Below are 18,808 nucleotides of genomic sequence, written 5' to 3' on the forward strand. Positions count from 1 at the left end.
AAGTTAGCATGTGGTTGAGTATCCTAATGCATAATATTATGGCAACATGATGAAACAGTCGTACCGTACTAGGGATGTCACTAAATGTTATACCTTCAAAATATTGCAAATAGTTCTTTCTGCTTCTGGAAATTAGCACTTACCTGCTTTCGACTCATTAAATGAAAAAATAATTAAATGTTCTTGTTGTTAAGATAGGAACAATCGTTTATACTTTGCATCTGATGGTGCTTCTAGCTAATGCTGCTTTTTCTGATTTCGTCATGCAGTGTACTTCTTTCTATTCTTGGGCCGCATATACCATTGCCTCCTGAAATTGACCTTTGCAAATGTTCAACCTCTAAAGCCATTGATCAAGAATCTGAAACTTATGTTCATTCTCATGGAGTCTCTTCCAAGTCCAGTGGATTTGGTGAATCTGATGAGAAGATAGACACATTTGAACCTGTTGCCAAGATAGATGCTCTTGAAGATGCAAACCTTTTTTTTGCTCCTCCAGAATTGAAGAAGACAGTGTTGACAAGTCTTGCTAACCATTTCGAAGGGAACAAGCCAGATAAAAATTTAGAGTCTACACCTAATACCATGGAAGGAAAATATATGTCACTTCATGAATATCAAATTGATAATAGGTTTTTTGTTGAGTTCTTTAATTTGCAAGCAGATTATATACAACTTGTAGATCATCATGATTGTGAATTAAGGTCTTCCGAGTTTCAACAGTTAGCATTAGATTTATCCTCTCAGCATGATATTACTCCGGAAGGTCATGATGCGGCAATAGATGCATTGTTGTTAGCAGCAGAATGCTATGTCAATCCCTTCTTCATGGTTTCCTGCAGGCCCTCTGCTAAACTTCTCGATCAACTGAAAACTAGCAGGTCCAAGATAAAAAACAATGGTGATTTCATGGAATTTAGCAGAAATTCTCAGATAGATCAAAATGCTCTGGAGAAAATAGCTCATCTGGAAGCAAAAAGAGACAAATCTGTCTTACAAATACTCCTTCAAGCTGCCAAATTGAACAAGGAATATCAGATACGTGCGTCTCAAGGTGATGCGTACCTAGATGAATCTGATGATGGAGAACAGGGGATGAATATTCACTCACTTGATATACAGTCTGCTGATGCTGTAACTCTGGTTCGGCAGAATCAGGCGTTGTTGTGTCAGTTTATTATGCAACAGTTGCAAAGGGAGCAACACTTGTCACATGAAATTCTCTTACAGAGCCTATTGTTTATTTTGCAGTCTGCAACTGAACTGTTCTGCCCTCCCGAGGATGTGATTGACATCATACTTCAATCAGCTGAGAATCTTAACGGGATGTTTATGTCTTTATACTATCAGCTCAAAGAAGGAAACATGCATTTTGATTTTGAAAAGTTACATGTTTTGCAACGCCGTTGGGTACTTCTTCAGAGACTGGTTCTAGCATCCTCTGGAAGTGATGATAGGACAAACTTTTTAAGGAAACCAACAAATCAATTACAATTTAGATGTCTAGTTCCACCATCAGCGTGGATGCAGAAAATCCCAAAATTTTCATCCAACACATATCCACTTCCCCGCTTTCTAGGATGGATGGCTGTGTCTCGTTATGCCAGGCTATACCTTAAGGAGAGATTGTTTCTTGCTTCTGATCTCTCACATCTCACCTCCTTGCTAACTATTTTTACAGATGAACTTACATTAGTAAATGTAGCAGAGAAAAAGTTAAAGGCGGTTGATCCAGAACAATCAGTTCCAAAGGATTATGCTGAAGTCAACAAAGAAACAAGGCCTTCTAATCAATCAGATGGTAAAGAATATTTTTGTGTTCTTTACCCTGATCTTCATAAGTTCTTCCCCAGTTTGAAAGAGCAGTTTGGGAGCTTTGGTGAGATAATATTGGAGGCAGTAGGAATGCAGTTAAAATGTCTTCCCTGCAGTGCTGTCCCAGATATACTTTGCTGGTTGTCTGATCTGTGCATGTGGCCTTATTCTGGAGCTGATAATGGTGATGACCATACTGTTGAAAGAAATGCTGACAATCTGAGAGGGTACAATGCTGTTAATGCTAAAGCTACCTTGCTTTACTTGCTTGAATCAATTGTAAGTGAACACATGGAAGCGATGGTTCCCGAGATGCCCAAAATAGCACAAATTCTGATTTCTTTGTGTAAATCATCTTATTGTGATGTGGCTTTCCTTGATTCCATACTGCGTTTATTGCAACCACTTATATCTTACTTTCTGAAGAAAGTAACTGATGATGGAAGGCTGTTGAGCAATGAGCTTTCTTGTCTAGATTTTGAGTTAAATTTTGAGGAATTGTTGGAAAGTATCAGATGCAGAAAGGAGCATCAGGATGCTCCTAGAGGAAAGAAATTACGGGGTTCTTTGATGATCTTCATTTTGGGTTCTCTATTTCGAGATTTTTCATCCAGAAGGAAAATAGAAATTCTACACTCCTTGCTAGAGTGGGTTGATTTTACAACTTCAGAGCCGACAACATCTTTCTACGATTACCTGTGTGCCTTTCATAAAGTAGTGGACAGCTTCCATCTGTTGCTGATACAAAATATGGACCCATTTGGCGCTCTCAAACCGTTCAAGGAAACTGAAGTCTCAGAACATAGCATAGGAAGCCTTGGTAGCAGCTCATATTTTCCTTCTGATTTTGCAAATATTGCTGAGACTGGAGAGACTGATAGCACTGTTGCATATGATCCCACAGATCACGGGCTTCATTATTTGTCTGCAGATGAAATCAAAGAATTTTCGGAAGCTTGGCAACTTTTAATATCCAAATTTATTCCTGCTATTGAGATGAGCTGGAAACTGCATTATCAGTTAGCAATGAAGCTGACATATAAATTAGCAAAGTGTTTCTTTTTCTTAAGATGTTTGTGTTCCATTAGTCAAGAAGATATGTTTACCAGAGAGGGGGACAGGGGAACCATTAGCTTGTCTGAATCAAATGATCTTTTTAAGCATTGGCAGAATGCGCTTGAAGGACTTACCGGAGTTATTATTGCAACTCAGCAGAATCAATGTTGGCAGGTCGGATCTGCTATGCTCGACTATCTACTCAGGTTGCCCAGAAGCATCTCTCTGGACTGTGTCCTCTCTTCTATATGTTCAGCAATAAAACATTTTATTCTCCATGCACCTAGAATTTCATGGCGGCTACAGACAGACAAGTGGTTATCTTACTTATTTATGAGAGGCATAGGTAATCTTGATGGAAATGAAGCAGCATTAATTGATCTGTTCTCTTCGATGTTGGGTCATTGGGAACCAGAGCAGAGATCTGTTGCACTGCAGCATCTTGGAAGAATTGTTTGTCTGGATCACGACAATGGCGTCGCAAAATTGTTTCTCTCATTTCGTGAAAATTTGACTGCATCTGACTCTCCCATAGCCATTCCTGAGTCAGTCAGATTTGTTTTGGTATCAAGCACATGGGACAGGGTGGCAGCAGTGTCTGTATCTGACCCTTCTATCTTGTTGAGATCACATGCAATGGCATTGCTTTCAGGTTATATTCCATATGCAGATAGAACTAAACTGCAGTCATTTCTTGTCGCAACTAATACATTTATGCGAAGTATGGGGAGGATTTCTCCAACAATGGAAGAGTGTCATGTGACACGCCTTTCATTAGGTCTTCTAGCAAGTGCCTGTTTGTATTCTGCTCCTGAGGATATTTCTTTAATACCTGAAAATGTTTGGCAAAACTTGGAGAATATTGGAATGTCAAAAACTGGTATGTTACTGTATTTCCATAAAAACCAAAGTAGAGTTTATTAGATTAAGATGCACCTATTGTGAGTTAATTAGTTATTGTGCATATTTTTGAGATTAGGTAAGGTATATACAGAAGTATCTAAGCATAAGATATTTATTATGCTCATGGTATTTAATGTTTTCAGGAGGGCTTGACGATGCGGACAAAAAGCTATGTCAAGCTTTATGCAAACTTAAAGCTGAGCCTGATGTTGCCAAAGAAGTCAGTTGCTCTTTCTAATTTAATTTTACCACATTTATTTATTCTGTTGACTAGCATAATTTGCTAGCTAGAGGACTTTGAGCTCTATATTTGATTCGATGCTGTGATCAACTGACATATTTATCTGGCCTGCCTTTCCTTTAACTAATAATAAAGTAATAATCATGAAATTATTATTGTTCTATTAGTTGCGATTATTATTATTGTTTATTATTATTATTATTATTGCATTGAAGGCCCTAGAAGATGCGTTGTCGTCAAGTTCTACCACAAAACAGAGCGATCCTAATTTCAGAAGCACACGCGAGTCAATTCTTCAGGTGGTTGTATAATTTATGCTCTTCTTATAGTTGGTCTTATTCTTCGGTGCAAGTACTTTAACCTTGATGATTATTAAATTTTTGATAGAAAAAAATAGTAAATCACTCTAGCAGTTTGTACTAGTAGCTCTATCAATAACTTTTTTAATTTTAATCAGGAATTCCTCAAGTTATCTATGCTATTTAGCACTTGATATACTTAGTTACTGGGTGTCTCCTGTGTCCACCTTTTAGTTGAGTTATTAAAGCTTGGAGTTATTTTTTTCTGCTCTAGATTTCTAGTTCAGGGTCTTGGTGGTTAGCGTGTCTACTGAGCTTTGACTCAACTGGGTTCCCATTGTATCCCAGCCAAATACCAGCCCTTCCCGGCCTTAGTATCTTTATGTAGACATAGATCTCACATAGTGGGTATATATAAAAACACTGATGTTCTTTTGGTGGTCTAATAAAGTGGCATAGGCCAAATCCTTGCCTGTGGCTATTCATATTTACAGTAACTGATAAGTTTGATATAGTGCTTGGCCTTGACAAGTTTTCTTTTATTTTTCTTATTTTTAAAAAAATATTATGAAATATTATGATATCTGGACATATTCTTTAGCACATATATTTCAAAAAATCACTATATCAGCGCATGTGTGTTGCTGTGTTTGGGATAGGCTGTTCAAGGGTTGTAATCGTATACCCGAGTGCAGATCCTTTTGGTTTCTTGACTCCATATCTTGCCCATTTATATAATAGTGTTTGATTGCTTGTTATGGTCCATCTTTCAAATAAATGAGTTCAGGTCATAATTAGATTCATTTCAAGCAACATTCTCACATAAATATGCAGATACATTTCAGAACAAAATACTCTCTTTAAGTTTATCGGCCTAGGAGTTCAAACAAATAAGAGAATTCCATATCCAGGAAGACAAATTAATAATCATATTAAGAAGCAAAACATATTATTGTTTGCCCAAACATATTTTTGTGTCATTATTGACAATGAGACTGAGATAACTGTTTCCACTTTCTACTAGTGTGACCACATGGAATCCATCTTGCAGAATCTATTGCTATATCATTTTCATAGTAAATTAATCTAAAGAACTGTTAGTAAAAACGAAAATCTTAAAAAATGATAATAAGAAATATTTTAAGCCCTTACCTTGCTCAGTTTTGTTTCTCTCAGGTATTTTCTTCTTTAACTTCCATACAATCATACTTCGATTTCTTCTCTAGGAGAAGTGATCAAGAGGCTCAGGTAATTTGGATCTGGATTTGATAGTTTGCCATATGGCTTCTGGTAGAAAATTCTTATTTGATCTTTGTGAAAACGTTTCAGGAATTAGAGGAGGCTGAGATTGAAATAGACCTTCTTCAGAAAGAAAAAGCACAACAAGAAGTGTCCAGAGGTTCTCAGGAAGAGACATTTGTAACTTCCAACATGTCATGTAAATATCTTGAGCTATTATTTGGAATTTTGATTACGTGCTTTAACTTGCTGCATTCATGTTGCTTTCTTCTTATGTTAGGTGCTGAGGATGGTAGCCGCCTCTGCAAAATTAAGGATGAAATTCAATCCTTGTGAGTACATTAATATTAATTCATATTATTTTGTACTGATTTTCTCTTAAATCCACGTTGATGTTTGTGTATCAGTTTGGTTTGGTGTGTGTATATTGATGTTTGGTTTTATTTCTCCCTTGAAACATTATCATATTTACACAACTTCTACTTCTAGTGAGCTCAAGTTGTTTATAACTCGCTCAGATTGGAAATAGTAACGATTATACTTTACAAAATTGTTTGGAAATATTTGATCATCCTTCCGTTCTGGCTGTTACTGATGTGAAACGGGGAAGAGGTCTATCGGAATCAGCGATCTAAATCGAACAACGCACCGTTTCGCCAAAAATCATGATCTTCGGCAGGAAATTAATTCAAAACGACTAATTTAACAGATGGATTTTAACAAGATTTGTAACGATAATCATGACTAATTCCAATCTCAAATAATTTAATCACAGTATTCATTATTATTGCACAAGTTCTACAAACAATACCAAAGTTAAACAATCATATGCTCAATTACTCTCAACTCACAAGTGTAATTTAAGCAGTGAATATATGATAAGAATTTAGAGATAAAATATCCATACACTTAACTAATAAAATGAGACTAACAGAAAAATTGAGCTGAGAGAAACAAAACCTCAGTGAATTACTATTTGGAAATGTTGAGAAAAATCTAAACCCCTTGTTAATAAGTCCAGCATCTTAAGACTCAATCACGATCTTGGTGGTACATGTGCTGTTGATGACTCGACGAATGAAGTCGTTGCTGTTGGTGGTCGTCGGTTGGTGATCGAGGCACAGGTGGAGGTGGGTGCCGGCGTGGAGGCTGTTGGCTGTTAGGAGTTGGGATTTGGCGGCTTTTGGAGGAGCCGGAGGCGAGCTTGGGGGTGTGGCGAATCTTGTGGGAGGAGAGAAGGAGAAGAAACAGGGGAAGGGTGACCTGAGGTGGAGGGCACCAGGGTGGCGGCTGCGGGAAAGAGGCTGACGGCGGGGTCGACGGCTTGGAAGGAAGAGCAGGGAGGCGATTGTTTGAGGGAGTGACGGGAGATTAGGGTTTGGGCCGACGGGAGTTGAAGAAGAGGGAGAGGGAGGGTGGCGGTTGGGAATTGAAGAAGAAATGAAGAGGGGAAGTCCCTAGGGTTTCACACCAAAGGGCTAGGGTTTCACACCCAAGAATTCAACCAACAAAATTCTTTCTTTCATTCATTCAATTCATTAATTCATTCTGAATTACAACATGGTTTAAATACAACATGGTTTAAATAGAAGAAAATAATTTCTCACAAAATAAAATCGCTCAAATCACTCAACAAATTCCCTAAAACCAAATTAAAGAAAGTCAACTAAGCTAAAATGGAAGATTGCCAATTCTTGTCCTCATTATTCACTTCGGGTGGGAGAAACTCGACTCCGTCGAGTTAGTTGCAGAAATGTGTCATCTTCAATATACTCTGTCTGCATCTTAATCTGTCATTAGTTATTTTTCTGCATCTCAGATCATTAACTAAATTACATTGTAAATTCACCATAAAAAATATTATCAAAATTCACTGCTGTATGGGTGAATATATAGAAGTGGAATAAAGTGTAAAAACTCTCAATAACAATAGGCTAGGGTCAGGCTTATATCAGTGGACTATCAATAACATTCGTGAACTGCTTAATCAATCAATATTGAGAATAGAACTATGATCAAATCAATAATACAAATGTTATCATTAATTAGTTCAAGAGTTGGAAAAGTTCATAAATATCATGTCAAATCATAAACAGTTATAAAGAAATGTATTGGACAAGTCTAAACCATCTAAAATATCAGCATTAACAGTTTTAAAATTATATCCTGATTCCATATCATACATTTCAGTTAACAATGTATTTATTCAAATTAGATCACTGATTCTCTAATATATGATCAATGCAATTCAAAAAATGATGTGAATCAACTCAAATGATTATGATGAAATGCAGACTCGGACAATGCGATCAACGACAGATATAAACTCAACGTAGTGCTTAACATGTATGGCGTCCTCTATCATTGGGAATGATTAGGTGTTCTTTCATTAATATCAAGGTTTTAAATATCGGTTATCAGGGATTTATCGGACGGCCAAAATCCTTATCGGATAGCGAAAATCGGGGATATATCGGGGATAAGTAGTATTTATCGGAGTGATATATTGGATGATGTGTATATATAATATAACAATTAAAAAATATAATCTAATCATGCTTAATGAAATATAAACATACCAAAATGTAAATCATCATGTTTAGAATCATTAACCAATTGTAGAAAGCGAAACTTGCATCATACCCTTGAAAAAAATATAATGTTAGTCAAAATTGGCCGATAATCCCGATAAAAAAGTCTTACTTATCGGCCGATAAGTGCCGATAAATCGCCGATAAACCTACCGATAATCCCGATAAAAAAGTCTTACTTATCGGCCGATAAGTGCCGATAAATCGCCGATAAACCTAAATAAACAATAACCGATTAAAAATCCAATTTATCCTAGCGGAGAGCTCCCAAATCCGATAACTCGGCCGATAATATCGATTATCGGCCGATATTTAAAACAGTGATTAATATGCATAACAAATTTCCTATTCTAGCAGTGATAGTGAGGAACATGAAAACAAATGCGTGAAGGAGTGTTTTTGTGCACTTAACATGAGAGAGAAAGGAAATAAAAACACTTGTGCTCAATCTTGTATCCCTAATCACTATATATTCCCAAAACACTCGTGCAATTAGGTGCTCAATCTTAGCATGTGTAAGTGATGGTCGGGACAATGCATGGGGGTTTGATATCTAATATGATAGTTATTTTACTGTGCTCAGTTTTGGATTCAACTTCTATACAGATATCTAAGTGACTCACTTTAGGAACCGAATCAGGAACGTGTTGGGTGTCATGTTGGTCCAAGAGGACTTCGTGGGGGAATATTAACAATGTTTTCAGTCACTGAAGTGAATTCAGGAGGAGTTGGGAGTTTCAATTTCAGGAACAACTTTAGGGACAACATTAGTGAACTCTGTTATCAAAGGGGTAGCTTGGGGAATAATCGGAGTGTTGTCATTGCATGAAATTTTAGTGAACTCTATAATTGCAAGGGTAGTTTCAGAAGGAACGGAAGTGCATGGTTCTTTGATTATACTATCTTGGATTTTCTTGTCAGAGTTAGATTCTGTCAAATCTACGGCCTGGTTAATGTTTTCCTCAATAGTAGCGGCTTATTAATTCTAACTCTGATCGAAGTTGTACAGACGGAAGCAACATGTCCATATCCTTGATGATTGTAACACTGAATTATTGGACTAAGTTTGGAGAGAGATCTCTCTGACTTCTGGCCATTGTGATCGACTCTAGACTGGGAAGAACTAGGGTTAGATCGACTTAGAGGCTGACTAGAGGTATTGGCACGAGAAGACCGGGAGGAATGAGTTCGAAAATCCTGAGCCCTATGAGATTGGTGGAATTTGGCTTCATCTAAATCTTGAACTAAGGCGTAAGCTCTCTCAAGGGTGTTTACTCCTCTAACAAAGAGTTCGGTTTGGAGGTCACTTTTCAATCCATTCTAAACTTTGACAAGACTTTCATCGGTGTCTTTTGCTCTATGGTGCTACATCGAGTAAACAATTCGTCAAATTGAGCAACATACTCTTTTACGGATTTAGTTTCCTGAGTAAGACGATGCCACTTGTCTAGCAATCTATGATAAAACGATGACGAGAGATATTTTCGTTTCAGTTCGTCGGTCATTTCTTTCCAAGTAAAAATTGGTAACTCACCTCTAATATGTCTCAACATTTCGAGGTTGGACTAATATTTTGATAGGCGAGCCCGGTGAGCTTCATTGCGGTAAACTTGACTTTGCGGGTTTTCGTCAAAGCGTACCAGTCAAAGTATCGATCCATGTTTTTCAACCAGTTCAAGAAAACTTTTAGATTGAGCCTACCATCAAAGGTTGGTGGATCAGGTACGGGTTGAGGTAGGGGTCGATGAATGATGTACCCATGACCATTCCCTTGACATTGTGGTGGCGGAGTTGTAACACGCGTTTCCTGCGAGCCTAGCAAGCCTTTCATTGGTGTCGTCAAATCGTGTTGCTTGTTCAGTGAATTTTTTAAAGAGTTCGGACTCTATACTGCTTGACATGCTTGACTCACTAGTTGACTCACTAGTTGACTCACTAGTTGACTCACTTGACTCTTCTAATCGATAGGATAGACCTGTGCGAGTGGGCATGCATTAACAACTAGATGAGATGAATGATATGCACAAACAACTAAATGAGATGAATGAGAATTTTTTTTAAATATCAAATAAAAGACTCAACTAATCTAAAAAATAAAAATTTCCTACCCTTTAACCATGCTCTGATACCAAAAATGATGCGAAACGGGGAAGGGGGTCTATCGGAATCAGCGATCTAAGTCGAACAACGCACCGTTTCGCCAAAAATCATGATCTTCGACAGGAAATTAATTCAAAACGACTAATCTGACCACTGTTTTAAAAAACCTCACCCTAGTCCGCTTAGGCGTTCGCCTAGGCCTAGGCGGCACCTAGGCCGCCTAACTAGCGCCTAGCGCCTAAGCGGTATTTAGGATGCCCACCTAGATTTTACGAGTGTTTAGGGAAGCATTGCGTGCTTACATGGATTGCACCTTGTAGGTCTTGGTTGTGATTTTATGTGTTGTAGCCTACACGTCCTCCAAACTCCATTAACCTCCAAATATGAACATCTCCACTACCTCCTCCGACCTTCAACAAAACCTCATCGACCACCACTTAAATAAGGAAAGAAATCCGCCTAGACACCAATCCGGCATCTAAGCTTTCTGTAAGCTTGACATTCACTATCAATTATTGGAATTAAAAATTAAAAAAAAAACATCTTAGGCTCTGTCCTTGTTAATTATTATTTTGGCTATTTAGTATCTAAGTATGCATGATTTATTGTGGAACTAAAATTACTATTTTTAAAAAAAATTATATGAATTTAATACATATTGTAATTTGAGTTGAGATAAACTTATAATTTGAGTTGAGGAGTATAAACATACAAAGAGCTATTGTAATTGGTAAACCAAGCAATTTAGTTAATAGTGTTAGTATTTTAGTATTTATATATTTTTGATTGAGTAAATATATATTTATCTTTAAGTATCACAATTAAAAAATTAAAAAATTAAAAAAAGAAAAAAAAACGTCCAAAAACTGCTTAGGCGCCCGCCTAGGCGACTAAACGTTGGGCGCCAAGTCCGACGCCTAGAAGCGCCCAGCGTTTAATGTAACATTGAATCTGACAGATGGATTTTAACAAGATTTGTAACGATAATCATGACTAATTCCATTCTCAAATAATTTAATCGCAGTATTCATTATCATTGCACAATTTCTACAAACAATACCAAAGTAAACAGTCATATGCTCAATTACTCTCAACTCACAAATGTAATTTAAGTAGTGAATATATGATAAGAATTTAGAGATAAAATACCCATACAGTTAACTAATAGAATGAGACTAACAGAAAATATTGAGCTGAGAGAAACGAAACCTCAATGAATTACTATTCGAAAATATTGAGAAAAAACCAAACCCCTCGTTAATAAGTCCAACATCTTGAGACTTAATCACGATCTTGGTGGTACAGGTGCTGTTGATGACTCGGCGAATAAAGTCGTTGCTGTTGGTGGTCATCGGTTGGTGATCAAGGCACTGGTGGAGGTGGGTGTCGGCGTGGAGGCTATTGGCTGTTAGGAGCTGAGATTTGGAGGCTTTTGGAGGAGCCGGATGCGAGCTTGGGGTGTGACAGATCTTGTGAAGGAGAGAGGGAGAAGGAACATGGGAAGGGTGATCGGAGGTGGAGGGCACCAGGGTGGCGGCTGTGGTAAGGAGGCTGATGGTGGGGTNGGAGGAAGAGCAGGGAGGCGATTGTTTGAGGGGGTGACGGGAGACTGGGGTTTGGGCTGACGGGAGTTGAAGAAGAGGGATAGAGGGAGGGTGGCGGCTGGGAATTGAAGAAGAGATGAAGAGGAGAAGTCCTCAGGGTTTCACACCAAAGGGCTAGGGTTTCACACTCAAGAATTCAGCCAACAAAATTCTTTCATTCGTTCATTCAATTCATTAATTCATTCTGAATTACAATAGGGTTTAAATAGAAGAGAATAAAATCTCACAAAATAAAATCGCTCAAATCTCTCAACAAATTTCCTAAAATCACTCAAATGCCAAACTAAACCAAATTCAAAATTCGAATTTCAAAAATGAAAATAAAGAAAGTCAACTAAGCTAAAATGGAAGATTGCCAATTCTTGTCCTCATTAGTTACATATTAAATTTGTGGGGAAATTACACCTTTTATCTAAATGTAAATGGATGTCTTTTTTTAACTGCCTGATAAGCATCCTGGAAAAGGATCCATCGGATATAACAGATTGTCCTGTGACCTGGGAAGTTTATTGATGCTAGAGCAAGGATTCGAAAGGGATATCTCCTTAAAGACGATATAGATATCGGGTTGTTCAATATTAGTCCCTTAAAGTTTTAGTAATTTCATATTAGTCCCTGAAATCTTCATATTTTGATATTAGTTGTTCAAATCTTCATATTGTGTCGATATAAGTCCTTCTGTTAGAATTACAGTTAAAAACAGTAAACCATGGTTGGGTTTACCCTAACCATAGTTGGCTTGTTAAGAAATTACTCCCAGCTGCTCCCCCCTGCTCCCTCTTTTCCTTTTCCTCCCTCCCTCCCTGCCTTCTTTGACCTCCTCCTCCTCCCATTGCCCTCGTTACCGAACTCTTCATATTCTCCTCTATATCACAATTTAACCCAGACCCATCAAAGCGCACATCATCAACCCCCTCCTCCTCATTCTCCTCGCCAATAAAAGTGGGTTGAGCTCCAACCAAAGGATTAGCCTCAAGGGGCATCAACATCTTTGACCCATTAACAAACTGAGGGGTTTCAAAAGCTTGGAATCTAGCTTAATGGGTTGTTTGAAATTGAATTACTGGGGAGATCAGTGAAGCTTAGGCTTGAGAGGAGTGCTAAGCCCAAATGGGTTGAGGCCAAAAGGGTTTGTAGAGAGGAGAGAGAGAGAGAGAGAGAGAGAGAGAGAGAGAGAGAGAGAGAGAGAGAGAGAGAGAGAGAGATATATAGAGAGAGAGAGAGAGAGAGAGAGAGAGAGAGAGAGAGAGGGATTCTTGATGGGTTTGGAAAGAAAAGGATTCTTGATCACTTCAAACCAGAAAACTTCTTTATCACCTTGGAAGTTCAGATGGGTTCGGGATCTAGGTTGGAGATGGAGAAATGTAGTGTGGAGGAGTGGCAATGGCATTTTAATAACCCTTCAATTTAAATAGCCGCTGATTTTTAGGTGTAAAGTGATGTTTACTGTTGTGGAAAAGAAGAAAGGGGAAATGGGTTTGGGTTGTTTTAAACGAGTATGGGTTGTAGGGGGAGTTATTGATGGGTTTGGGTTTCTTAGGTGAGGGTCATAAATGCCAGTTTATGGCCGGGGTTAAACATAATGGAATATTCCTCCTCATTTATAACCCTAACTAACAATAGGGACTTTTATCAACACAATATGAAGATTTGAGGGGCTAATATCAAAATATGAAGATTTGAGTGACTAATATCGAGTTACTAAAGATTTAAGGGACTAGTATCGGAAAACCCCTTTAGATATTTATTTGTTGAATATTCACATAACTAAATCTAATCTTTACCCAGACTATCTAGATGGAGTTAAAAGATTATTATTCTTTTGTTTGGGATTGCTAGTTGGGTGTGTGTATTACCTATTTTACTATTTCTGTCTAGCATGTCAGGAGGCACGATCACTTCACATTTGGTCTCCTACCACTTTCGAACAAGCCTACTTGCTTGACACGTGCTATATTCTTAGCTTATAGATACCAAAAAAATCCACTGCTACTTTAGGTCTAAAATTGGTTTGTTAGACATTCCAGAGACGTGATTGGGATAAGTAACAAAAAATGAACATTGACAGTTCTGTATTACAATAAGAAACAACCCCGCCTGCCAGTCCAATTCAATATATGCTCAAACTTAATATATTGTTGGTTGCATGGCAGTGTATCTTTTGTTCTTTTGGATTTTAAACTCCTATGCTAAATTGAAGTTGATGCAAAACATCAAATATAGATGCAAAATATATTGAATACTGCTTATACAAGCTTAGCAATACAACTGTTCGAACGTTCTGTAACACCTGACATTATTGTTTCTTCACTTCTTCACCAAGTAGTTTCCTTTCTCCTACCTTAACTTTTCTTATATTGGACATGCAGGGAGAAGGCCAAACTAAGAGAAGAGATAGCAGCTCGCAGACAAAAGAAACTTCTGATGAGGCGTACTCGTCAGAAATCTTTAGAAGAAGCAGCTTCACGGGAAATGCAGCTTCTTCAAGAGATTGATAGGTTTGTCTGAAACTCATCTTGCTATCTCTTACCAAATTATATCAATAATTATAGTTACTATTGCTTAATTTGTGAATCTGCAGGGAAAGGACAATTGAAATGGAACGTACAATTGAGAGGCAGCGTCAATTGGAGCTTGAACGTTCAAAAACCAGGGAGCTGCAGTTTAACCTTGATATGGAAAGGGAAAGACAAACTCAGGTAGTCTCATGAACTTTGGGAAGCTCTGAATTGGGCAAATCTCGCATTTAATCTATTTAGGGCTGAGTAATAAGCAGAAATATCCCAACACTTTGTTATATTACATACTTTATTATGATTTCTTTTAAATAGATAGTTTAAACTTTAAAGTATCTAAATATGAATTTATACATTTTGTTTGTATGGAAATTTAAGGTTAATAGATTTATTGATAATATTATGATGTCGCTTTTATTTTAATCTATATATAGTCCAATTTATGCTAAGCCAAACTAAAGTATTGCATTATTAAATCTATGGGAAAGGGATATTTTAGTGTGTTGCCTGTCATACAATCCGAGCAGGAATATCAGTAATTTGTTGTCTTGCTCAAACCATAACATTCTTCCACCCCAAAGAATGTTGCTTCCGGTTATATGATGATGGCTTAAGATTAAGCTGCAGATCGTGTAATTGACTGATTGTGACAGAGCTTATTGTGTCAGTTCTGATGCAAAAGAAGAGAGTATTTTTCCTTTTGTTGCTTTTATGTATTATACTGATTACACTTCCTGTTTCCATTTTTCTAGAAAGAGCTTCAAAGGGAACTGGAGCAGGTTGAATCTGGGGTCCGTTCATCACGGCGAGAGTTCTCTTCTAATCCTAACAGGTAAGATCAATCTCTCACTATTTCCAACAACATATTAAGATAGATTTCAAATTAAAGATTTTATTCTATAATTGCATATCCTACTTTAAAATTTCAAATGATGGAAGTTCTTCTTCTATAACCACAGATCCGGCTTATCATTGTGATGTCAAATTTCTTTTCATTTTTACTTCTTCAAGTTTTAGGGGCTGTTTGGTTCAATTTCTATAAAAAAGTGGAAAAAGAAAAGTACTCAAAAATTGATTTCCTTGTATTTCTATAAAATTTGTAGGAAAAATTTATAGAACTCAAAAGAGTACCATATTTCTTCTTTTTTGCTATTTCTTTGTTTGGTTCAAAGTATGAAAAAGTTTCAACTTTATAGAAAATATGTTGTTTTCTTTTTCTTTTGTTTGGTTGGATGTCACTTTATAGAAAATAGTTTACTAACAATGCCCATGTGAAATCACATGGGAAGGGTATTGATGTACTTAATTATTTTTTTAATATATGCGTCAGATTTCTGGGTGATTTTTGACCATTTTGAGCGGAAATTGATTTCTATAAAATGAGGTACTGTTCTGTACTTTATAGAAAACTTTTCTGTGAATTTTTTTGAACCAAACACAGTTTATAGAAATCTCCAGAAAAGTTTTATTTACAAAACTGTCACTATCAGCCATTTTCTATAAAGTTTTCAATAAAACCACTCAACCAAACAGCCCCTTACCTGACAGCATAGTTTGAGGTGCGTTACATGACAAAGGCTGTCAATTCCATGTCACGAGATGATGCTTCAAAAAATAACTCTATTGGTATTCTGAAGACTCATAGCAATATAATAGTAAGATTATAACAAGCCAAACTACAATTGAGAAGCTAGTAAGATTATAAAAAGCCAAACTACAATCTAGAAGCTAATAAAAGGTAGTTTATAACATGGGTAAATTTCACGAACCCCCAATACTTTGGGGGTGTTCCCGATGAAACCCACAATGCTCTGTTATTCCCACTAAACATCAAACTTTCCCCCTTAACCGCAAAGTGACGAAAATGCTTCTCAAAGTGAAAAAAAAATCCTTTTACATTCTTTTTTAAAAAATTTCCTCAAAATAAACCCTCACAATCACTTAAAATTTAGTTGGGAACTGGTAAGGGGGAGAGGGGGGACTTTCTTGCTTTGCCCCTAGAAAATAAAAATAAATAAATAAATAAATAAATAAATAAATAAATAAAGGGCTATTTTTGGGCCTAAAGGGCATTTTCCCCTTCGATTTGGGGGTTAATTGAGAAAAACAAAGTATTGGGGGGAAGGGGTTTGTGGGGAACACCCCAAAGTATTGGGGTTTTGGTGAAACTTACCCTCATAAAACATCTATTGTAGAGAGTTATGTGTTCTTGGGTCATAACCAAAAAGTGATCAAATTTTGCATTCCATTCTGCAGTCGACCTAGGGATAGATATCGTGAACGGGATAATGTAAGGCCAAGCAGCAGAGGCCGTGAGAGCAGTTCGTCACAGTCAGCAGCAGCCAATCTCGGTGCAGCTTCTCCATCACCAACAGTAGTCCTCGCTGGATCCCGCTCATTCTCCGGTCAACTTCCAACTATTCTTCAATCCAGAGAGCGGATGGAGGAGCGTAGTGCTGCCTATGAAGAGAGTTTTGATGGGAGCAGGGATTCTGGTGATGCAAGTAGTGTTGGTGATCCGGAGTTGGGTTCGGCATTTGATGGTTTTGGTTCGGGTCCAAGGCGAGGTAGCAGCAAGTCTCGGGGGATTTCAGAGAGGAGAGAGAGGGAAGGGAGAAGGGAAGGGAAATGGGAAAGAAAGCACTGATTAAGCCACTGAACTGAGGAATATCTGAACAACATTTGGATGTATAATGTGCATTGTATCTTTTGCTTAGAGCATCAGTGTAAATTTGAGTATGTTGGAAAGACAACTCAGTTTTTTTAGTATATAGTTGTTTTCCTAAACTGGCTTTCGACTATCAATTCAAACATTATTTATTCCAATTTTTCTTTCCCAATGTTGCAAGTTTTTATGGGTACATATGATCAGGTTCATGGAACAGAGCATTATAAAACTGAAATGTTACGGAGTAAAAATACTAATTGCAGAACGAGTATATTCCAATTAGGTAAGGATACTTCATTCGTTACTTGATCGAATCAAACTCGTGTTACATGTTGATAATATGTCATTTTGATTCTCTCGCAGGGATATTCGATCCGCAGGCATATGGTGGCAATACACATCCAGTTTGCGATCAGCTTGATGGAGATCACAGAGTATGTAAGTTCTCTTTTTTAGATCATTCTATTCTGCACTTTACTTAGGAACATAACTGTTTGCGATTGAGCCAGACGATTTGTTCAATTTCTCCTGAATTTTAGATCTTATATGGTTATTTCCGAAGTTCCATAGTTGAAGTCTCCCTATCTTGACCTATTATTTGACCTTCATAGTTGATATCTGACTGTGTGCTCAAATATCACTGTACTTTATCCTAAGGGTACACGACACTGTTCATTATTGTTAACTATGATACACTGCAATGCATAGCTAGTCATTCTTTCACAATTAAGGAAAAAAAGGAGAAAGTATCTATTTTGAAAAATTTGCCAACTTAGTTTGATGCAGTCTAGTTTTCTGAATTAAGTGCATATAGTGAAGGATTACTACCTTGAATGTCTTGTTTTGAGATTCTATAATCTACTTTTAACGTTGAAAACCACTGAAGTACATTTTGGGGAACCAGAAGTGAATTTTCTGTGTTGGTTTCTGAGAGGATAGTAAATCACTGAATACGTTAAGTCTCTCTCTGGTTCGAGATAGACTAGAAGTGTGAATGTGTATAGTTAATTGCTGGCTTATTGCTAACATTTTTGCAATTTTCAATTAGTCATCTTGTCTATTTGACATATTCATATTTTTTGTGCCTAATCACTTCTTTCAACCTTACCACCTCCCTTAAAAATAAACAGGGACGTTGTATAGTCTCAGTAAAAAACTAGAATCTCCGTTCTATCAGAACCGTCAGCATGCGAGCGGGTGGTTTAAGCTGCATGTGAAAATAAAGAAGGGGTAAAATGGTAACTTGCTCCCCATTGTGTGGTTCGGAACTATCCGCTTGCATGCAGGCGAATCTAATATGATATGTCGTCGCAAAGCCGAAATTTAGCTCTATTATTCCTACAAATCGAGCAAAAATTTGAGAAGGCATAAATTCCTTGGACTGATGCAAATTCTCCCCAAATGAGGGTATAGAAATGCATATGATGTGGCATCTTATTTACCAAATAAACAAAGAGGGCAATAGTTATGAGCTGATAGGTCATTTTGTAAAATAAGTTGACCACTAACGAAGTCAAGGGTCCACGTCCATCCGACGTGACAATTAGGTGAGCCTAAATACTATAAATATTAATGAGTAGATCATTTTGCATCAACAAAATAGACTGCTGATGTAGGTTAAATTTGCCAGCTGCACTGCTGGAGATGAACCTCGTAGACTCCTGTCTAGAATCTTCCTACTGTTTTGATTTATATAAGTGCATACTTTTAATTAGCCGACGTGGCATCAATTCAGTGGTCCCATTATCAATTCGTTATTCCACCTAAGCCCGAAAT

At 37.3% G+C, this 18,808-nt stretch overlaps 1 protein-coding gene across 1 annotated transcript in view; it reads left to right on the forward strand.

Annotated features, from left to right (window-relative positions):
• The window catches only part of LOC109839616, a 31,123-nt gene extending 13,919 nt beyond the window's left edge, over nt 1-17,204 (forward strand). The window contains exons 17-26 of the mRNA XM_020408111.1: nt 270-3,751; nt 3,918-3,994; nt 4,231-4,314; nt 5,491-5,562; nt 5,644-5,752; nt 5,834-5,885; nt 14,218-14,346; nt 14,430-14,547; nt 15,117-15,196; nt 16,621-17,204. Coding sequence (XP_020263700.1) covers nt 270-3,751; nt 3,918-3,994; nt 4,231-4,314; nt 5,491-5,562; nt 5,644-5,752; nt 5,834-5,885; nt 14,218-14,346; nt 14,430-14,547; nt 15,117-15,196; nt 16,621-17,011 — 4,594 coding nt within the window. The 3' untranslated portion in view covers nt 17,012-17,204. The remainder of the gene's footprint in view (nt 1-269; nt 3,752-3,917; nt 3,995-4,230; nt 4,315-5,490; nt 5,563-5,643; nt 5,753-5,833; nt 5,886-14,217; nt 14,347-14,429; nt 14,548-15,116; nt 15,197-16,620) is intronic.

The sequence above is a fragment of the Asparagus officinalis genome, chromosome 4 (genome assembly GCF_001876935.1).
Source record: "Asparagus officinalis chromosome 4, Aspof.V1, whole genome shotgun sequence".
NCBI classification, from domain to species: Eukaryota; Viridiplantae; Streptophyta; class Magnoliopsida; order Asparagales; family Asparagaceae; genus Asparagus; species Asparagus officinalis.